Raw genomic sequence first — 22,762 nt, 5'->3', positions numbered from 1 at the left:
TCCTTTAGAGGAAAAGCAATGAATGCTTCATAACCTCTTTATGGTAATCAGCTTCTGCTCTGTACCGCATTCAGTGTGGTGGCATATTTATTCAGTAATAACAACAAAAATGCAGACATGAGTTTAATCTGAATTTATTACCTCCAATACATTGTTTTGTTGAGCAATGACAACTAGGCAGTTAAAAAAATACAGTACACTTAACTTAAACATTAAAGCATTATAAAGCATACCTATGGCATACAAGAATAACTTTCCTAAAATGTACATCTTTACAAAGAGTTTACAAATAAAACGTAAAAAAGACAGAAAAGTGCAAAACAGAGTCAACGAAGACTGACGATCCCCACCAGTGAAACAGAGGACAAAAAAAAATGTACATTAAAAAAAAAAAAACATACTTCATATTCCTAACTTGCTTTTGATGCACATTTCCTGAACAGTCGGCCGTGATATTGTGCTTTTCAACTTTTCACGTGTTGTTGTGATTTGGAACTTGAGCAGTGCGTGATAGAAAACCCACTTCTGAAAATATTCACAGTATTTGATTCAAATTTTTGTTCACGCCCGTAAATCTGAATAAAACCCATCTTTAAATAAATACATTTTACTCTATTTTACAACTTGTGTGTGGCTTGAAGTGACGAGGGCCAAAATACCAGGGACAAAATAAATAGGACACCTGTAACGATGTTTTTTTTAAGACAGTTTGAGTGTGTGTGGAAACAACTGGTGATGCTTCAAGGGGAGAGGAAACACTTGTGTTGCATGAACCTTATTGAAGTAACTACCCGACTGTGACTGTGGATGCGATATCAGTAGTGTGACAGTGTCCCAGAACGTAAACAAAGTAAACAAACAGTCATCTATCCATCTGAAAAAAAGAATATATACACCAAGTACAGTACTGTAGACTTTTGACTATCCCTCTTTGATACTCTCCTTCGTGGTCCCGCTTCATAACAAAGGTTAAAATTAGTCAGGATTAAAAAAAAAAAAAAAAAAATCATCCACTTGTTGAGATGCACATTTCCCTCTTCATGATGGATGTCCCCAGAATATAACATGTAAAAACATTTGATTTGCTCACAGATTCAAAATAAATACCAAGTTCTACGGTTCCTTATAGATTATCTATCAGCATCTTCTCTTGAGTTTAAAGCGTGATACCCTATGGATGACAAAGGTGGCCGGTAGAGTGAAATACTTCACACAGACTTACAGGTCTAAGTCCACTTACACTTAACTTATTGGATCTTGTAATAACCAACATGTTTTCTTTACAGCTGCGTCCATTTTTGTTACACTTACTGCTAAAAAGCTGTTAAAAGTGAAAATCTAGCCTGAGTAGCAAATCTGGAGACTGCAAACTAGAGCTGCTGCTTGTTCAGTTTGAAAGTGTAAGCACAATTAAAAACACCAGCTGCCACCGTGGTTCACCGCTGCTATACAGGTTAAGATTAACTAGTGCTGAAGATGCAGTTAAAACAACCTTAACGGCAAATTAAAAGAAAGAGCTCGTAGGATTTTTGATGCTTGTACTTCGGTTTGAGGTGTTGGGGCACAGAAGAGATTCTATTTCTTGCGATCGGTAACAGATATCCTGAAGTACTGAATATGTACAACAGTTTATTGGCACAAGTCCTCCAGCAGAATCAGTCCCTCGGACTGCGGTCGTCTCCACGAGGCTCTGCTGCAGCAACAGAAGAAGAATTCCTTCGATCGTTAAAAGCCACTCAGTCACGCTGAACGCTGTCGGAAACGACTGCCGCTGTTGCTAACTTTGATCTCTTTGAAACACACACGAGAAGACGGTTTGAACCTGGAAGTGCTAAGGCAGCTCACATGCAGGCTTTGATGTGGCGTTTTGACTATTTATAATAACCTATTGTGCATTTTACATTGAAGCCCTGTAACGGAGAGTTTTAGGTGTTCACGTAAGTTGTTACAGATACGTCTGCAGTCGGAGAAAAAATCGTTTCTCATCTATATATTTCATTGTTTGTAGACTATGATGTTGAATGATGTAGGGCATTCAAGGCAAAGCAGCAGAGTCCCTTGTGTTGCTGTATGTTTATATATATTTGGCTTTTAGTTGTCATACAATCTCAGGCAAAGCTGCTGGAGCTCAGACACTGAAACTTCTCCCTCAGCGACTGGACGATTTTGGGTTGGCTCTGCTGCGGCTCGCTCCACAGGTACTTCTCCAGCTGCTCGCGGTCCAGAGACCTCAGCGGGTCGCAGGAGCGCACCGGTGTGCAGGGCAGACTCTGGGAGTGGACCAGGCCCCGGTTCTGATTGGATAGGACCGCCGAGCTGCCGTTCCGCCGCGCCAACCTGTCCTGCTCTTGCTCGCTCTCATCCTCTGAGCGGATCTCTACATAGTCATCATCGTCTTCCTCATTGTCCTTAAAATTTGCCAGGTAGTTCTGGGTGGCGTTGAGTATGGTCAGTGCAGAGGCCCGGTTCAGGACCACCACCTGTTGACCGTCGTGTAAAGTGAGGTCTGACTGTCCCTGGGTGGAGCGCTCTGGGAGGCTACTCTGCCGACCAGCACGACCCAGACTGGGCCCGTGGAGTCTGTCTGTAGATCGAGCCACAGCGGGTCCGTTACACTTCTTCTCCTGCTGCTGGCTGGCCAGAGAGCTGACTGACTGACAGTGACTGGAAGGGGAAGGCTTCGAGGACGGCGAAGACGGAGAGTTAAAGGAAGGATGTCTCTTAATGGAACTGTACACGTGCTCCTCTTTTTCGCTCGGCGTCGACATGCTCCATCTCTGGGACGGTGGGCTGGTCGGAGACGGAGGGAAGGTCTGGAGGGAGGGGATGGAGCAGGAGGAGGTGAGTCTGCGATGCGGGGTAGAGGACGCCCGAGCGTCCTCCACCTCGCTGGATGAGGAGATGAAGCTGGCCAGCTCTCCGTTGCTGTAAGTAGAGTGGAGCCAGTCCTCTTCCAGGGAGGTCTCAGGCATGGACGGAGAGTATGGCAGCCCAGGGTGGGTGTGATGTGGGGCAGCGGAGGTCTGACCAGCTGGATCCTTAAACGTTACCTGGTCGTAGAGTTGGGCGTACTCTGCTATCCTTGCACCTGAAGAGGGGACACAGAGGACGTAAAGGAGGTGTGAGTCGGGCATGTTTGTATCAGTGTTACTCTTAAATCAGCAGCAGAAAAGAGCTGTGAACGCAGCTTTGACATACTATCACATTTTTAGTTGATATGTTGAACTTTCTAGCATTATGTTGCAACATTAGCACGTTCACTCTTTTTTTTAGCTTTGGTTTTGGTCTCTGAAAACTCCTGAGAGTTGCTCACCAGCTAATTTCTAACTTTGTCTGCTGGACAGACAGCATAGAGTTTATCAGCTTTTTGCTGAAAAAGAGTTAGAAACTCTTTCTGAGAGCTCGATGTTTTGTGTTACCTATGGCGGCGCCTCCTTGCTTCTTCTCTTCCAAGATGGCTGCCAGATCTTTCTGCTTCTTCTCAGCTCTGGCCCGACTACAGGAGTCTCCGGGGTCCATGCTCCTCATGCGCAGCAGCTGATTGGCTTTCTTTATCTTCTGGCTGTACTGCCGTGCCATCAGGAACACCCGGCTCTTCGATTTATCCATCAGTTCCAGGGGGAAGTCCACAGATTCACTCAGCAGCAGGGAAGAGGAGGCCAGGGGTGAGTCCAGACCTGCCAGCTCCCCTGGAAACAAGCTATGAAGGTCCTTGAGGGGAATATCCCTCTGAGGCGTGTTTCTTTGAGGAAGCTCCACCAGGTCTTCGTCCTCCAGGCGAAAGCTGCCACTGCTGAGGCGAGCCAGTCTTTTCCGCATGTACTTAACTGTGCCTGGGAGGGGCTCTGGGGTGACAGGAAGCGGGCGTGATGCAGGGTTATGGTTTTCTTCTGCAGCGGTGCCTTCACTTGGAAGGTCAGGGAGGTTGATGACTGGGATGGTGAATGACGGTGTGGAGGTGACAGGTGGGGGTTTAGGCTGATGTGCAGGGGGACTCTTGGTCGGAGGGCTGGCTGCTTGAGGACTAATTACAACAGGGCTCTTTGTGGGACTGTTTTTGACTGACGACGCCTTTTTAGGCGACTCACTGGCACTAACAGGGAAGGCAGCAGGGAGCCTATCAGCTTTCTTCTCATTGGTCTTGATGTAGTTCTCCAGGTCGTTCCAGATCTCGTCAACCTGCTCTGACATCTTATCCCCTTTCTGTGAGCGCTGAGAGAAAGTCTCAGAGGCAGATGAGGAGGAATAATCCGGCTCAGGGGAACATGGGGCTGCGTGGGAGGTGTCCGGTCCTTCATCCTCTCCAAAGTGGAGGCTCTCCTCGGACACAAAGCCTCTGAGGCTTTCAGTCAGGTCTTGTTCAGAGGCCATCAGACTTTCCCTTTCTTGTTTGAGTTTGTTGCCTTCATTCGTTCCTTTAAGCTCTGTTGATGGGGGCTCCCTGAAACAGATGGTGTCGTAGATGTTCTCTTCTACTATCTTGAGGTCACATGGCCTCCCCTCCTGTGTGGATGACCTGTTGCTGTCCGAGGATGTCTCTGGTTCGATCATAGGCTCTGTGACCCCCGGAGCCTCTGGACCACTTAGTACCCTTGCTGCTTGGCCCGGGGAAGCCTGTGCAGCTGCAGATGTTTCTTTGCGTGCCTGGCTTTCCTCTGGGTCTCTTCTGACGAGGCCCATGCTCTTTAAGTCCTCATAGCTGATGTTGTCATACACATTTTCAATATCATCAATGGTCAGCTGCTCGGCTGAGGATGATCCAGATATGTCATTGCTGGATGATTCGGTGTTGATCACCTCCAAGTTACCATGACTGGGCTGGTCATCGTCAGGACTCTGCCGAGCCTCCGTAGCCTTTTCGCCTGCGCTGCTTGCCCTCCGCAGGACTCTGCCCCCATTGACTGGAGGGTCAATCTGCACAGTGGGAACCTGTTCGACGTGCCAGCTGCAGGGCCGAGCTGTCTTGGGTGACGAGGTGGCCTCTGACCTCTCCGAGGGTGCCTCTGGTTCTGGTCCACTTGGCTCTGTTGGCACAAACATCTGATAGATGTCCTCGTCCTCGTCGTCAGGCTGCATGGTTCTCTGGCGGGTGGGGAACATGGCCCTGCGAGCACGGTGGTCTGCCCAGATATTCCTCACAGAATGGTCACTTTCTGTGACTATTACAGAGGGAATGGGTAACTCTGGAGGTTCCTCCATCACGTGAGGTGTCCTGAGAAGCGGCGGATGGTGACTTCCTTCCCTCACGAGGGACTCTCTGGCTCTCTGCAGAAGAAGAAAGCAGAAGTTTTACATGTAAAGGAAATCTAAAACCATCAAGATGGAAGCAGATTAAGCTGCTATTTGTGATCAATACCTGTAGGTCTGAAGGACTCATGTTGAAGGTTTTCCACTGTTCTATACTGTCCACAGATGCCTGAGGGTTCAGCCTCTTCCTGCTGCTTTTGCCAGGGACTCGCAGCTGCTTTCCGCCTCCCTGAATGCAGAGCTTTCAGCATTAGAGATAAATGGTGCAATTGTACAAATTCAGGTGAATATGTAATGGACATCACCCACAGAGCAGCTTTAAACTCACCAAGCCGCTGTCATCTTCATCATCAGCATCTTGCTGATGCGGCTCCTCTTCTCTGTCACTGTGGTCATAGTGATCGCCGGGGTCCAGGGACTCCTGTGATTGGTTGATGAGGCTGCGGCTGCGACCGATCGTGCCCAAAGCCAGCTGGGACACTGGAGAGAGCAGGGTGGCACCCAGGCTTGTTCGCTGGAGAGGAGCAAGTTTTCAAGAGTCTGGTTAAATGACTTCTGCGTGAGTGTACGTAGTCATGCTTCTCAACTTAAATCATGTCTTCCATCATCTCTGGTTATCGCTCACCTTTTCACCGTCTGCGTTGGCAGCATTTTGCTTGGCATTCTTCAGTAATTTGGATAGAGGTTCTGGGAAGTCAAACAAATGAATTATTGATGAATTCCTAAAGGGCAGCCTTGTATGTTGTGCAATTTTTTTTAATATGAAATTTCTCTAATTTCTTACCTTTCCTGCGTCCTCTACGAGGGGTAGGACCCTCCTTGGTCTGAGGGGAATCCTTCTTATCCCCATCAGGGCTGTAGTGAAACCCAGGATGATCTGGAGAAATGACAGAAAGGATGTCACACAATAAATACATCATGATTGTGATGCATTACATGTGATTAAACATGTGGCAAAAGAACATAACATTGCAAATATATAGTGGAATATGATTTTAATGATTGTATTTTCCAATACAATGTTATGAAAATTGATACTTACGCATTGCGTCCATCTCCAGAATTGCTTGCTTAGCCTAGAAGTCAAGTAATAAGAGCATGAGGGTGAGTTCCAGAGGTTAGATATGGATGAACATTGCTTTGCCACTAGGTGGCGCCACATTACAGGCCTGGCTCAACAACTTTGACACTTAACAAGCAGCCTCTTCATGTAACCATGTGAACTTTCTCAGTGACCTTCACCCCTGAGAGAACTCCTCAGTTTCCACTTGTACACGGCCAAAGGCAGAAGGAGAGACAGAAAAGTGATTGTGGCTGAATGAAAATAAATGAATGGTAGAACACATGGAAGGAAAAAAAAAAAAGCAGGGGGGAAGAAAGATGAAGATGAGGGAGAAAGGAAGTGGGCGAGAGGGAGTGACATTTCCAATACGTCCCACTCTAAGTCTGTGTTTACGCCATCAGTGAACAGAAGGAGCTGTCACGAGATGAACTGCTCTTACCTTGGCGGGGATTTTGGCAGGATGGTTTTCAAGTATGAGTCTCTTGAGGTGTAAGATCCACATGCGCTTGTCTTGCTGTGATTTGGCCTGAGGGCAGAGCGGGAAACATCACAGGGAAGATAACATCAGACATGCATTTTAAACGGGGGCTGAGAGGGTTGGGATAAACCCTTCAACATTTGGACCATGGCTTTCTTACGTCACCCAGATTATCTTTATTATCTATTTTTCAGCGCTTGTCCAAAACACAGTGGTTAGGGAACAACAATGGCCACATTAGCCTCTAAGCACTGAACATGTCTGAGCAACTCACTGAGGTGAGCCTCCACAAAACAATCAGACACCTGCAAATAATCGTCACACTTTCTGATCGCACTCTTGCTCAATGCTGCAGGTAGCTGCAAAGTTAAACCAAAACATGTAATTACATTCACAAAGACTTCTGTTACAATATGTGCTCTCTTATGCAATGTTGCTATACCTGGACCGTGTGCTGAAGTTTGGGATTCTTGTAGTGAAACACGCTGAAACTCAGTGGTTCTTTAGGAATAACTTCCACCAGCATCAGGTTGCAGCACTGCAAAAGACACGTAGGAAGTAGAGTTAAAAGCGCTTCCACTGAGCACAAGCGTTTGTATGTTTAATGTCTCTTTGGGACGTGGCGTGCCTCCAGTAGCATGACTGACCAGTATGTGAGCCTTGTATGTGTAGGTTTCTTCTCGCTTCTTGGTAATGAGCAGAAGCTTGTCAAACAGGAAGAGAGTTCTCTCGTTTTTGGCTCTCTGCAGACGAAACGTTCCTTCAAGAACCAACTCTCCGTAGCCAATCAGATCCGGGCCCTTCCAGTTGGTCAGCAGGCTCTGAATTTCCTGCAGAAACCCAGAGAGAGAGAGAGGGGAGTCAAAAACCTTTGCTTATTTTAACAGAGAGCAGGAAAAACAATTGCAATAAAAAGGAGGACAGAGGATGTCTGTTGTGCTACTGGATGGAGGGAGAAACCGGCTAAAAGCATGAAGGTTGAGGATAAACACAAAAAGAAAGGCCTATAGGGGTAAACAAAACAAATCATAACGAAGAGGACAAAACAATCAAAAATTCTCCCAAGCCAATCCTTCCTCCAAACACGGAGAGTCGACGCTTCCACACACATTCCTGCATTCATCTGACCCTTCTGGCTCCCAGCTGATAAAAGAAACAAGCTTCCCTTTTATGTGTCCTCCTTATGCAAGGCCATCATTAGCCCAGTGGAAAACGCTGTGACTTGTGGGGAGGATCAGAGCCTTGGCTACATCAAACCTAGAGTTCACATAGCTGTTCTGCAGAACAATAAAAGAACGGGTTCCTTGAAAGGCTCAAAACTACCGTGTCCGTTTTAGTTATAGGAATAATGAGAGGCAAGTGTGCAGGATGCATCACGGAGGAGATCACACACAGCTAATGGATTCAGAGGGGTTTTTTTTTTGCAGGTATCTTTCTTATTTTGTGTTTTTGTGCTTTCTCGTACCTGCAACCTAACGGCATGCTCGTGTTTCCTCTTCATGTCGTTGATGTGCCAGGCCACCCTCTGCATGGTGTCTATGGCTTCCTGCACCACCTCGTAAGTCTCGGTGTCCTTCTCCATGTGGTTGGCTATCTCCTGCACAGACGACACACACACACACACACACACAACACTGGCAGTGAGCGCTTGCACATACAGTATGCATGTACCGTATGCTCCCACAGGCATGTTCATGAAGTCAAGCATGAGGCACGCTCATAATACAGGCACCCGTGTGTGTTTCTGCACATACACACACACTCACGCATTCACTCTAATGCAAGCACATGTACATACACAGGAACATACATACTGAGCACCATATGGCGTAACATTTGGCCTCTCCAGTGGAGATTTTTATCGGGAGCTGAGTCAGAAAATCTGCTGCTTAACCATACAAATACATAAAAACAATAGTGTCCTCTGCACTCTATTGCATGTGCCTGTGCTTGCATTTATGGGTAAAAATTGTTTGTAAGTGCGTGTAGAGGTGGATTGCAGACTGACGCACGTGCAGCAGGAGGTGGTACTTGAGGATCCTCTGCACTGGCTTGAGCAGGTAGGAGCCCAGGGGCAAGGAGTGCTTCAGAGATTCCTGGCGCTCGCGGAAAAACTTGGCCAACGCCTTGTTCCTCATGCACTCTGTTAGCACCGCCACCGACCTGTGGAGAGAAAACACAGCAAATAAGATATCAGGGATGCGTAGTAAAACGTAATTTGACAGTAATGACAAGTGAGAGTCATAATGCATGTCCTGACAGACAACACTTAAAAAAAGGAACACTTTCATAACTGTGACTATTGTTATCACCAGTACTGATATTTATGTTACCATATGAGTATTTGTATGATATCTGTATGACACATATGTTCTAAATACTTCATATTCCATAAAGAAGCCACAGTGTGCAGACTTTCCAGTTAACTATATGCACCAGCTGTGATGCCAAGATCTCTTCCTGAACACGCTTTCATGTAAGTGATAAATCGTTCTGTGCCAACATAAAGTTTATGTGAAGTTAATATGAGTTAAACAAATGAAGCGGGTATGTTTAATATCTGGATGCCTCTAATTAACTTCATATAAACTTTGGAATATCATTTTTCATTTATTATCATCAGTTCCATTCAGCTTCACATCACAGTTACGAGCTTGTAAGACCTGAATTTTCTGTTCACTAAAGCTCGTCTGCTGTGTGACCTACTGGGGAAGAAAGAGCCTTTTTCACGAACTAATGTAGGCTGCGAGTGTGTGTGTGCATAGACAAGCACAGTGGAAAAAGACAGAGAAAGACAGTTGTGAATTGCCCCAAGCTTGCCTTTCTTCTGTGTTTTTGTATGCATGTGTGTGTCTGCATGTGTGCGCGCGCATGCATGTGCATGTCTGCATGCCTAAATTCCACTGAAGCTCCACACAGGCCTCACATTGTTCTGGAGGAAACCCGACCTTAGAGCTCAGCAGGACCACGATACATCTGCAGCCTCTGAGTGTGCACGTGTGTGTGTGTGTGTGTGTGTGTGTGTGTGTGTGTGTGTGTGTGTCTGTCTGTCGTGTGTGACCTTGGTTGGGGTCACCAGCTGTGGTGTGGATGTGGGAGAGGGTCTATCTCAAACAGCTGACAATAGTCCCTTCTCTCACACACTCACTCACTCACACACGCACACACACACTGTCACACACAAACAATCACCATTCAATTAGTCATAATTAGCTTGTAAATAGCTGCCTGCCCTCATGCCTTTCTTATCATGATGCTGTGAAAGAAAAATGGTCGCCGCAGGAGTGGGTGTGTTTGGTAGGTGCAGTGTGTCTTGGCATGAAGAATAGCCTCACGTTTCAGCCCATTTAATCACACACAGCATACACACTGGCACACAAAAAAACTGCGCATGATTCCTCCCAAGCGATGCACACAGGTGTCCCACGGGACCACACTCACACAAAGCTTAATAAAACATTAACAGCGTACGGTACGATAAGGTGACAACCATAATACCCCATCTGTCAGTGCGTCAGCTGTAACTCTGTCAATAGGCAGCGAATAAAAGAATGGAAGGAAAAAAAAGGGAGCACGGAGGAGGGAGGGGAGGGGAGGGGAGGGAGGGAGGAGACCCTGAGGCACAACTGAAGGTAGACACTTTGACTCCTGCTGAGGTGGCTTCTATGGAGCGCGTCAGCTTGTCAGAGAGGGAAAAAAGGTAATGCATTGATCCATGTGCACAATGGAGCCATGCGAGACGCTGGGAAGACAGTATGTGGAGGTGAGATCAAGATAGGATGACGCTGACGAGAAGAAGATGGGTTTTGTGCACCCTAACACACACACACACACACACACACACACACACACACACACACACACACACACACACACACACACTGAGCGGTTGGTGTCTTACCGTGGGTAGTTGGTGCAGTACTGAGTGTAAATGTGGAACTCTTCGCTCTGCAAAACACAACAAACACAAATTAGTTTTAGATGCATTTAAGTGACAGGAAGCAGGACGAAGAGTGAAGGAAAGGTGAGAAGGAGTGATGGTACATGCAGGTGTGTGGTGAGCGGTGAACATCCTCTGTTTGTCTGTTTCATACCTGCTACAACAGGTACGTATGTTTGCCATGTTCACCATCATAAGGAGCCATTTGTGACAGCAGTTGGTTTTGGACTTTTGGTGTTTTTGGCTCTGCATAATTACACTAAAGGCAAATAAATGTCCTTTATGCGTCTTTATGAATACACTTTATTATTGCTAATCATATTTTTTCTGATCATGCACCTTAAAATGTTGTGATTTTTCTTACTTTTCCAAACTGCCATTGGTTTCCATTCACTTCAGCGCGGGGAGAAAATCTACGAGCAGAGTCCCGCCTGATCACAGTGAACATCAGGCCTACATTAGTTTTGTCAGAGTTACTAACGTCGCTGTGTTGTTTGATTGATTAGAAAAGTCGACAACAATGATCCTCAGACAAAGTTTAACGCTGACTTATTGTTCACAAAGCTGGATCACACAATCAAAGCAAGTTTCATGAGTCTCCTCGTAAATTTTGACATCATATGAAAATGATTTGAAGACAGTGGACGCCCAGAAAACAGAGAAAAATAGGCGGCAGCACCGTTTGCAGAATGATTATTTGAAATGGACTAAAAACATACAAAACTGTTGTTACTGTACAACCCTGTAAAGGTCAAGGTGTTTTTGCCTCCTCATCTCTGGTTGCACCGTGTCTGCAGTTTTGATGACCTTTTGCTTATTTCATGTTTACGGCTCTGCACACTCCGAGCCCACAGACAAGGCATCCTCTCTCCTGCGCTCACCGCTACTAATTGAAAGTCAGGCCTGTAGCTTGTGATTAGCCTTTCGTCCTGGCCTTTAAGTCTCTGTTGATCCCAACAGCCCTGAGCGCTCGGATTAAATATCCCCTCGTACTTCATCGCCGCCCCTTTAATTGAGACTTTTCCCACCTTGCATGCCTCCCTGAACATCAAAGACATCCGAGACGGCATGACTTATCAAAGCTAGACCTCTTTCTCTCTCAGAGACGCCCTGTGCTCTCCTTTCCCCCTGATTTCTATTACTCAAACACATTTTCCACTTCACCTCAACATCGATCTTTTACTGATATTCCTCCTGATTTTCTTCCCTTCTTGCATTCCTCCTCTTCTCTTTAAGCTTTTCTGTTCTGGAGGCCTGCGGATGAACCTCTTACCGTTGCATAACTGCATCTAATTGAACTCTATTTGTGTCCATAAACACTTGGGGGTCGCAGGATGTGGACAGCTTGCAGGAAGCGACATCATAAACACACGGGGCCGATGACAGAAGTTTGTCCTGGTTCACACACACACACACACACACACACACACACACACACACATACATACAGAGCTTCACACACACATTTTCCAGCATGTGACTCATGGTAAACTTACAGCATGCAGACTGAATGTATGCGAATGTCTCTTGCTGTAGGTAAATATATATTACTATTCAAGCCACAGCAAACAATTCAACCTACACAAACAGTGCATCCCACCAAGATGTACTACACACACACACACACGCGCATACACACACACACACACACAACCGTGGGAACCATCCTAAATTGAAGAGCAGGGCTCTCCTCCTTGTCTCCAGCAGTCTGCCGCCACAGACCAGGCCTAAACACAACCAGATGTGCCACCATCGATTTCTGACGACACACACACACCAACCCGCACTCCTAATACACACTCCTAATATCCTTCTGGACCTTGAGCACGAGACCGCAAGATACATAAATGCTATGGAATACAAATTTGTGCAGAGCATGCATGTCTGCACGCGCTCTTTGAACCCAACCATGGAACCAGCAGACCCTGAAATAGCTCACATTTATGATACGCTTCCCCTTAAGAAATATACACAAACTACATCTAAATCATATAATCAGCATATCCAAATGCTGCATGTGAGCGTTTTGAACTAAGAGCTGGCTCCGGTGCATGGTGGAAATCAAACGTATCCCTTCCCAGAGTATCAAGATACAAATGATAGAGGAGGATTTTGACTTTTCTGAGCTGTGGCTTCTGATGACGACACAGTGAAGCTAAATAAAAAAAAAAAAAAAAAGTAACGGCCAAGTCATAAATCAGCAGTTTCTGTTGGGATTTTGTCGAGACTGGAGCGGTCACAGTGAGTCATCAGGAGAGCACTGAACACGACAGCTAGGGGCAAAAGAAAAAAGAAAAAAAAAAAAAAGCTTAAGATCTTGTTGTAATTGTGCCCTCTGTGCTTCAGTCAGCATGTAGCAACCCATAAAAAGCTTTAAAGGCTTACTCAACACATAGCGCACAGAGGAACATGAGGATAGATAGCCAATTATCTGAGAGAGAGGAGGAGATTTACAGCGAGAGCTCTTCTCTTCTTCAAACACTGTGTTGGGTTGTGATTTTTGGCTGCTCAGACGAGAAATGTATTAGCTGTGAGAGTGTGTGTGTGTGTGTGTGTGTGTGTGTGTGTGTGAGAGTGTGTGCATTTCACAGCAGATAGTGAAAGAGAGGTTTTGTGGTTTTTCTGGGTCTTAGCAACCGTGACTAACCTTCAGCGATACAAAAGAACTCTGCTTACTATTCTGGTTACAACACTTTTACCAGAAGTCAGCCTGTGTAATGATGAAGCCACACACACACGCACACACACACACACATGGACGGGGATGTTCATCCTTGTAAAGGGGACACGGTGGTCAGCGGTGACTGAATATGTCCAGGCGGTGGTCTGGCTGCAGACTGAGCCCTCATGCTCATTGATAAATCAATAGAAGCTAAAGACACTGGCACACAGGACCAGCTACTGTACGTTCATCTCGACTGCTTCTAACATGAATGTGATTATATATCAGAGGAATTTAATGAATTATCTTGGCTATCTAAGCTCGGAAACATCTGCTTTTAGATGGTATCTTCCTCAGCGGATGGATTTCGCCCTGCTCATGTGTAGATTTCCTTTTTTTCTGAGCATATAAAGGACTTCTTGTGCTCTTTCCAAGCTGAAAAGCGCATTTTCAATCTCATCTTTGAAGCCAACATGGACGAGGAGTCTTTACAGTGCTCTAAAGTCTCATGAGAGCTGGGCAAGCTTCATCTGCTGATATGACTTACAGCTCCTGAACAACAAACTGCTCTTTCCAAAGTCAAGAATTAACTTTCAGTCTAAGTGGAAACATGTTTTTCGTAAAGTGAACTTCAGGTGGTGTAATGCCGGTTTGGTTGGATCTGTATGGACCATAATAAATGCCTGTTTTGGGCTAAAATGAGGAAACTTTTAATGGCTTTAATGGGTAGTACGAGCTGCATGAGAGAGAAGTTATGAGGCAGTAGGCTCCAGGCAGGGTGTGATTTGGACTTCCAGAGGTGTAGCCCTGCTTTAAGCTGACTTTGACCCAATTTAACTGCAGGATAAAAGACACAATAAAGACCATAAAGATGGAACACCGTGTTTATATAGAACAGAAATCAACAATAGGCTGCCTGTGTTTCAGGTTAGGGGATTATCCGAGATCAGTTTCTTTTCTCGTTGAGGCTTTTTTTGTAACTAACATGAATCAGCCGGTTGCAAGATGTCATCACGCTGGTTTGTTTATGGATCTCAGTTAATTATGCAGAGTGCTGCTGTGGGCTGCAGTAAAACGGGTTTGTCCCAACAACAGCTGCTGTATTTAGGGAGTCTGTGACTTGATGGTCAGACAGTTGCTCTGTGGTATTGGGTGTAATTGCAGTAGGGCAGGGAGGGAATGTCAAGTGTTTCAGAGGAAGTGCAGGAATGCAGCACATTATCATGGGACATAATCACGCAATCATTTCGTTTTAGGGGACAGACGGGCGAGGAGCGTATAAACGCTGAAACAGACCAGTGATACCAGTGCTGCTGAGTCCAGCTTTTCTTGATGAAGCCCTGCTATTATCCCCCTCCTGTAAAAAGGTGATTATACATTTGGACGGTCCTTAAAATTCCTCTGGAGTTGTCCTACCTCCCCTGTCCTCCTGCTGCACTTCATCTGACATTCCAACCACCAAAAGCCTCAATAATACTAATAACAGTAGCGCCAATAAAGTGTCTGACGTCACGCAGCATCTTCACCTGATTTTTGGGAATTTATCTCCTATAACAGCCTGTTTCTCATTTCCTGTCTTGCATTAGTCTGTATATGTGTGTGTGTGTGTGTGTGTGTGTGTGTGTGTGTGTGTGTGTGTGTGTGTGTGTGTGTGTGTGTGTATGTTGGAACCAGCTGTTTGGACGAGTTTCAACAAGCAGAGAAGGAGTGTGTATGTGGGCAGAGAGACAGACAGCGGTGGAGGAAGCACTCAGAACCTTGACTTTAGTAAAATACTCCCAAAATACTCAATTATAAGTGCAAGTACTGCATTTAAAATCCTACTTAAGTAATAGTACAGCAGTGAAAGTCATCACTAGGCAGAAAACGGCTGCTGTGACTGATATATTATTGTGATATATGATCAGATTTTTAACATTAATGCTAAAGGTAAAACATTGAATTATAGTTTTATACAATAAATGTGAGTGAATGTACTTTGCTTCTTCCCAACACTACAGACAGAGAGGGGGATGATGGAGAGATGGTGGAGAAAAGAGGGCACGGGGGGGGGGCGACCGTCTTTACCTTGGACACGAAGCACTCTGCGATGGCCACGGGGTCAGCGTTACACTTCTCCAGATCATGAAGAAGGTCCCTGAAACAAACAGCGCTCAAAGAAATCAGTATTTGATGTGAAAATGTTCACCCTTAACTCCCTGCGCCTGTTCTCCTTCCCTTGACACATGAATACAAACTACTCTCCCACGATTCATGGCTTCAAACGGCGAATTTCAGGAGCAAGAGTCACCCTGGCTACAGAAATTAGGTCTAAGGGCACCGGGCTGCGAACAAATGAGAAACTTCCACGAATTCAAACAGGCATCTCCCGTGTGAACGTGTGTGTGAGTGCACGCTGTGGAAAAAAAAAAGGGCCACTGTTGGGAGTTATTGTTTCATGGCTGAAGCATGAGGTCACCGTGATCGCTTTAAACTGCTTTTATGTTTCCTTTTACAGGCCAGTTTGTCTGCGCGCCACAGCTTAGAAATGAATAGGTGGGAGCGTGCACGTTTCTCCAGACCACCGTGGCTGATGCTCGGCCAGCCATCTCGTCTGAACGCACACGGTTTGGAGCGGTGCCGGAGGACACAAATATGCAGACGGGGGCTTCTGGACACTCACCTGACTACCAGTCAACACCCTTCCCAGAAGTCAACAGGTGGCTCAGCCCAGTTTCGCTATTTGCAGCACACGGCGGTGTATTTATGTGTTTTTAGGGCAAGTCAAAGCCGAGTCTCCAGCCCTCATTGGTAAAATAACAGACAAGAGCCAAGGTCTGAGTTTATCCCTTTACTGACATCACTTGTGGAGCCTTTTCTTTCAAAGCGAGTGGACAAATGAAGCCTTTTAAATCAAGTCATAGACATGGGGATCCTTCCTATCTCTACTATCCATCAATCAAACCTGACACGTCTCACTTCTGTGTGTGTGTGTGTGTGTGTGTGTTGTACCTGTTAAAGTGATAGATGTCCTGGATGTTGCCAAACAGCGAGCCTTTATCCTCAGAGCTCAAGGCCAGTCGAGACTGGTTACTGATGCACTCTAAGTAGTCCTGCAGAGAGAAAGAGTCATGTTAGAGCTACACGGCCACCATTTTGATTGACACCCCTCTTGGCGCATACACGCATACACACACTTGAGTGTGACAGACCACTCACACTGTGACCCCCGGTAGCTTTCAAAGCCCGCTCCTGTCTCGGGGCTGTATGTTAATGTGTGAACAGTCACATTTTCAGAGCTGCTTATGTGACATTTCCTTTGTTTAAGACTCACAGAAATAAAGCATTAGCGGCATAATTTGGGGCTTTTTGTGAAGATTTCTGTCCAGCAAGCAAATTATATTACAGAGAAGCAGAATGAATCGCAGTCCCACTAAGCAACAGTTTGAAGCTCGGTCCTCCAGCTGTAAGATATCATATAGGTTACTAAAGGAGGAAAAGTCCTCATCGTGCACAGAGAATATGTGCTTTCACTCATCATTTGTTAGAGTCTTTATGCCTTTATGCCAAAAACTAACCCTGTTCAAGCAAAAACCTAAAACACTGTTGTTGTATATGTTTTCAGCTTTGATTAGATTTTAAGCCTAAAACTCAAAGTATGCTTTGGAAAACAGTGCAGCAGTGTAACTGTCAAAGCCGGGTGTAATGTAAGTAACAACAGCCAATTTGTGTAATGCGCTGCCTGATCCCTGTATTGTTTTGTGTAAACAGCGTGATAAGGAAATAACAGGTAATCAGGTTTAGACGAGTGCTGGGAAGCACAGGTTGAAAAACAGGTATGAGTCTGTGCAGGAGGATTTTGTCCTCTTGGTTCTTATCGGTGCCTCCATCACTGTCGTTAGTGAGGACTCTGGGTGTTTAAACAGCAGCCTCAGGTCTCAGTGTGGCCTGCAGGAGGAAAGTGAGAGGCGGAGAGAGAACGATGATTGTTTTAATTCTGTTCCTGTGCACGCTGCTCAGCTCAGCTCAGCTCAGCGTTCTGCAGCTGCCCTGATCGTCTTTGTGAGATCAGCAAGGCTGTAAAACTAAACCACCGGTGCACCTACTGCTGCAGGCCGCCAGTAATTTCACAGGAACGTCTCTGTGTCTGTCTCGCCTTCCTACAAAGCGTCTTAAGCTCTGATAGCTGCCAACCTGACTCCCAAAACACAGCTACACAGGAAACACCTCGAAACACCTGCACGCACACACGTCCTCAAACACAAGCTCCATCATCAATGCAGCTGTATTTAAACTTGAACCCAGGAGCCAGTCTGGATAGGGGTTGAGGAGGCGGAAGCATCCTGGTGGCAGTTTTCAAATCAGACCACAACCTGCAACTGGGCAGGACAGACATTACAACACTGAGAAAAGTACCAGGCTGCCCTGAACATGCACAAACACACACCCACTGATCATTTCAGCACACAAGAGACCAAAGAGGAGAGGGAGACAGAGAGACTCCGTTTGCTTAATTTCCAGTCTGCTGCCGTGGTTTCAGTTCCTGGTAATGTTTTATGCATTCAGCCATTATTATCATTATTATTATAATAGCCGAGCTGAACAATTCATTAAACCGTGCTTGCTTTGGTGAGAGGAGGGATGTAAAAAAAGAGGCTAAATGATCTCATTTAAAACAAAGACTTGAGAGCTCATTCAAACTATGCAGTGAATGATTTTGGATGTTTAGATTAAGGCCCAGATTTTGGTTTTGAGGATTTGAGTTGAGCAGGCACGTTAGTGGTTACATCGGGGGTCATGTCAAAGGGTCGCATTTAGATTCTGTTGACCATCAGAGGTAATGTGATACTGTATTAGCCACAGGGTCATGGAGCTGACCCGGCCTGACCCATTCACTCATCGCACTCAGCCCAAGCCTGGCTGAGCTCAACAACGGGCAGCGTTCAGATGCACACACACCTTAAGGTACACTCCCTGCTGAGCATCAGACATAACATGTACAAACCTGATACTTTCTCTCGTTAACCATTAACCTCCTCGAGTACACACTCTTTTCTACGCGCCAAACACATCCCTCACTCCGCGCCGCAGTCGGAAGTCATTCCTCCACATAATGCCGAGCGCAAACATCCAAATCTCACTGCTTTCAATGTTTCTGCAGGTTGAGTGACGTTCCCAGTTTATTTCCAAACCCCTGGTCAACTTCAAATGGGGCTGCACTCCAGGTCTCAGAGCGGAAAAAGAAGAGGAGGAGGAGGGAGGGAAAGAAAGATGAGAGCTTTGTCTTTGAGGTTGTTTGTGGATAATGGATTGGCCTCATTAAGCACACTGATCGAGCCACGGAAGGGCGATCACACAGAGCTAACAAACGCCAAGCAAGACATGTGCGACGGCGCTCAGACCTCAACACACTGCAGCTTACGAAAACATCTTTTACTATTTTCATGCACAGCTTTTCGGAGGAAATGCTGCAAAGGGGAGGAAACACAACCAAATTGAGAAATGCCACAAACTGCACAGAACACAATGGGAATTTGTTACAAAACAGCAGTTTCCAGGGACAGTAAACATGGCAGGGGCTGTCATCGCTTTTTATTGTTCCCTGGAAACTTCTGGTGCCAATTACGCGTTTTCTGTGCTTGGTTGTGTTTTCTGTATTGGCTGCATATTTCTGTATTGGATGTTTGCATACGTTGAGCTTTCACGGCTGCCCTAAAAACATGTCAATTCTCGCACCAACTGACGGACGCTGTGATGGTTAAAAATGCACTGTAAGTACTCTCACACACAGCTCACACACGGGCGGGGAGAGCGTGAGTGCGCGTGTGACCGCAACACCGCCGCTGACAGATGAAACACAGGTGAGCCCAGGGGAGTCTGGGTAAATATTTGTGTTAAGGCTGTCACACCCTCCTCTCCCGCAGGAAGCACCACGGGCAAAGGGATTACTGAAACGGGGGTTGCAGGACCAGCTCACGCAGGACAGTGCTGATAATAGATGGCTGGATGCTGTGCTGTCCAGCAGCTGTCCTCCGTGTAGGTAAACTGTCATGTTAAAAGCTCTGTTCATACAGATACAATCAGTGCAATCCATCCAGTGTGCACTCACTGGAACTGCCACTGAAGGGGCGAAGAAAGGCGAAATGCATGCGTCTTTTTCCAAGTACTGGTGAAGAATTAGCTGTCCTGCCGTGTAAGTGTGGTCTTCCAGGACTGGGTGGTCTGCTTCTCTAATGGGAATAGGTGGTCTGCAGTGTAGAGGCAGTCGAGGGTTATTAAGCACAGCTCCTGAGCTCTGTTCACTGTTTTCCTAACCTACTTTGGACACTGTTATCTCAGAGCTAAATCCCTCTACCTACGTTCCTTTCTCTCTCCCCCTTTTCCTCACCTCTGCGTCCTGAAGAGGGGAGAAAGGGAAGGAGGACTAGTAGAGGGTGGGACATCGATCAGGGGTGACAGGCCAAAACCACAAAACCTAAACCTCACTCCCCCTGCTCACCCCGTCTCTTGGGAATATGAGTTTCCTGCTCTCTTTTGACAACAGCTATTCCCCGAATGAACCTTCTGAACCCCAAATAACAGAGACATATGTACACACACATACACTGACCCACAAACCCACAGCCTGGAGTGGAGGAGGAAGCCCTGTTAAGATGGAGATTACCGGAAAAGGTGGGCAACGCTCCAACACATGCATGCTCGTATGCACATGCAAAATACAACAATTTCCTTATAAACATTTTATCATTTTACACAATCAATTCAAAGTACGCTGCAGAATGCAAATGAAAAACACACATCACATGTGTGCGCCACATTGGAGCACAGACGACATGAATTTTAGGTCTCATGGAGAAGCGAGAAGAGCTGAACAGAGAAACAAAGAGGAGGGAAAGAGAAAGGAGAGCAACCTTTGACACAAACCACTACACCCAATCCTCAACAAAGCCACTAAAGCATTGACTGGAGGCTCTGTGTATCCATGCAGTTCAAAGCAAACCTCACAAAAAGAGTGTATTTATCTGTGTGTGCATACAGCATTGTGTATGTGTGTGCTTAAAAAAAACGTCTAAAGTTTTGAATGTGGGCCTGTGCCTGCAGCACAAAGGCACCGGTGTCGTGTAACCCGGCCAAACTCCGCCTGCCAGCGCAGGTGACCTTATTGTACTGGAGGCTCCCAGCAGGCAACGAGCAGCGTGCGTCACGTGTGTGAGGAAAACCACAGAGACCTAAAGGATGTGTGTTATCTGGTGATTTAAAGCCCCGTATTCCTCCTGAGAAGACCGAGGTCGAGCAGGCGCTGGGCTGAAGCGCATTTATGACGCCGCACTGCTGCTCGGGTTTGAGTCGGGTCAGAGACATTTCAGTTCAACCTTTTCGTTTTTCACTTGAGAAAGACTGGATCCTCGAAAAGTTTAAAAACATATGCTCCAATTTCAGTTTCTGCCTCTATTCACTGAATTAGAACAGCAGCGCCCAGCTGTGAGATAAGCCTTTGGGATTGATGGACAGTTAACAGAAAAGGAGAGCAGAAAAAGTTACACAGAATTAAATCTATTCAACAAATTCACCTTTGGACTGCTTTGTTTCAAGAGGTTAAGAACCACTAACTGAAAAAACTTTACACCCAAAATGATTTCCTGGTTTAAAGTCACTGGTGGTGAGTATTTACTCAAGCGCTGTATTTAAGCACAATTTTGAGGTACTTGTACTTTGAGTGTTTCTATTTTATGCACCTTTATAATTCTAATCCACAACATTTCTCTTATAGTTTATTTTCAGATCAAAATTTTCCATAAAAACAATATAAGATTGTAAACATTAAACTAAGCGTCAAGACCAAAGAAAGGCAAAATCATCAAATATTTCATTAAAGATTACAGAGGAGTCCAAAAAATGATCAATCAATCAATCGTCTCAGGACCCCTCAGGTTTAGCTTGTGACCCTTTAAGGAGGTCTAACCCCACGTTGGGAACCAGTGAACTAAACAGTGTATAAAGCAGTTGAATTTAGCTCCACTTCAAGCAGTGATGCATCAATATTAACACTCTAGTAATGTCATATATAAAAGCTGCCATTTCACTGTTTACAATAAGCAAAACTGATTACTCAGGGAAAACCTATCAGCATTGTTTCTGATTAAACATTTTAGCTTCACGCTCATGTCCTGGGTGAAAACTGAAAAGTGACATTTGGAGCTGATACAATCTGTGAAAGCAAATTAGTTCAAAGCCTCACTGAACGTTTGATGTTCTGCCAGATGTCTTAAATACCTCTGAAGTCCTGCCAACCTGGAGGATCCCTCTGCTTCTAATTTCCTACACAGGTTGTGTTTCATTAACATATTATTGTGGTTGAGCGGTCCGTACCTCTACAATGCTTCGCAGGTCCCGGACGTAGGTCCTCTCCGTGTCCAGTATCTCCTGCACCACCCGGTCCACGTACGTCCTGGGTCCCTGCACCTGACCTGTCCGCTCTCCTGGATCTGGTCCCAGCTCAGGCTCTGAATGTTCTGTCAGTGTCTGCACACTGCTCTGTCTTCCTTGTCCCCTCCCTGTGTCCATCCCTCCATCATTTCTGTCATCGTCCTCCCGGCATCCCAGCTGCCGGGCCGGGACCAGCTCCAACCGAATCGCCCCGGAGTCCCTGTCTGAGGTCGCCGGGTTACAGTGAGGGGCAGTGACAAGGGTGGAGCGGCTGCCCAGCGAGCAGTGACTGTCCCGGGAGGAAGCGGAGGAAGAGGTGGAGCTGTAGCTGATCGGCCTTTCGGCGCTGTCGGGTGAGGAGTCCATGCTGAGGGCAGAGCAGTAGCGCAAGGAGGCGTGGCGGAAGGCCGGGTTGCGGAGGCAGCGGGCCGGTATGTCAACGGAGCTCAGGACTGAGCCGGAGTCCGGGACTTCAGGAAGAGGAGGCAGCGCATCAGGCAGGTAGTTATAATCATCTAAGAGAGGAAATTGAGAGAAAGGAAGAGATTCTCATTAATCCATTTTAACACATACTCAAGCTTCCTCATTTAATTCAATGAAAGCACCGGCTTGTGAGGCTCCTGCAAAAGACTGAGTTTAGCATCAAGCATCAAGCGTGAAATGTTGTGCAAATGGTGGAATGCCTTGCAGCAATTACCGTGCACCATTGGTCTAATTTACTTTGCAAGCATTGAGATGATGGAGACATTTATTGCTTGTTGCCAAGAGAACCTGCACAGTCTGGTCTCAAAGTTGCCTAAACAGCTGTCTCTGTGTTTATATATATATTTTAAAACTGGACTTCTTGGTTTGCACATCCTCCTCGAGCTGTAACAACCTGTAGCAACCCGTCCACACCAATGCAGCCCCTTGCATTGTTGTGCTGTAGTGCTATTGTTGGTCTGAATGTCCCCTAAACAATGGCTC

General features: G+C 46.1%; 1 protein-coding gene across 2 annotated transcripts in view; it reads right to left on the bottom strand.

Moving 5' to 3' along the window:
* Window positions 1-118: 118 nt before the first annotated feature.
* The window catches only part of LOC143336070 (pleckstrin homology domain-containing family G member 1), a 39,596-nt gene continuing 16,952 nt past the window's right edge, over window positions 119-22,762 (bottom strand). For both annotated transcript variants that reach the window (XM_076755929.1, XM_076755928.1), the window contains exons 2-17: window positions 21,740-22,311; window positions 16,382-16,482; window positions 15,458-15,527; window positions 10,690-10,736; window positions 8,801-8,951; window positions 8,254-8,385; window positions 7,436-7,618; window positions 7,231-7,326; window positions 6,750-6,836; window positions 6,290-6,323; window positions 6,032-6,124; window positions 5,873-5,934; window positions 5,576-5,761; window positions 5,357-5,476; window positions 3,420-5,265; window positions 119-3,088 (exon numbers count right to left, since the gene is read on the bottom strand). In XM_076755929.1, coding sequence (XP_076612044.1) covers window positions 2,109-3,088; window positions 3,420-5,265; window positions 5,357-5,476; window positions 5,576-5,761; window positions 5,873-5,934; window positions 6,032-6,124; window positions 6,290-6,323; window positions 6,750-6,836; window positions 7,231-7,326; window positions 7,436-7,618; window positions 8,254-8,385; window positions 8,801-8,951; window positions 10,690-10,736; window positions 15,458-15,527; window positions 16,382-16,482; window positions 21,740-22,162 — 4,611 coding nt within the window. In that variant the 5' untranslated portion in view covers window positions 22,163-22,311 and the 3' untranslated portion in view covers window positions 119-2,108. The remainder of the gene's footprint in view (window positions 3,089-3,419; window positions 5,266-5,356; window positions 5,477-5,575; window positions 5,762-5,872; window positions 5,935-6,031; window positions 6,125-6,289; window positions 6,324-6,749; window positions 6,837-7,230; window positions 7,327-7,435; window positions 7,619-8,253; window positions 8,386-8,800; window positions 8,952-10,689; window positions 10,737-15,457; window positions 15,528-16,381; window positions 16,483-21,739; window positions 22,312-22,762) is intronic.

The sequence above is a fragment of the Chaetodon auriga genome, chromosome 18 (assembly GCF_051107435.1).
Source record: "Chaetodon auriga isolate fChaAug3 chromosome 18, fChaAug3.hap1, whole genome shotgun sequence".
In the NCBI taxonomy this organism is placed as follows: Eukaryota; Metazoa; Chordata; class Actinopteri; order Chaetodontiformes; family Chaetodontidae; genus Chaetodon; species Chaetodon auriga.
The sequence above is the reverse complement of the archived record's forward strand: the minus strand, read 5'-3'. Positions and strand labels throughout refer to the sequence as shown.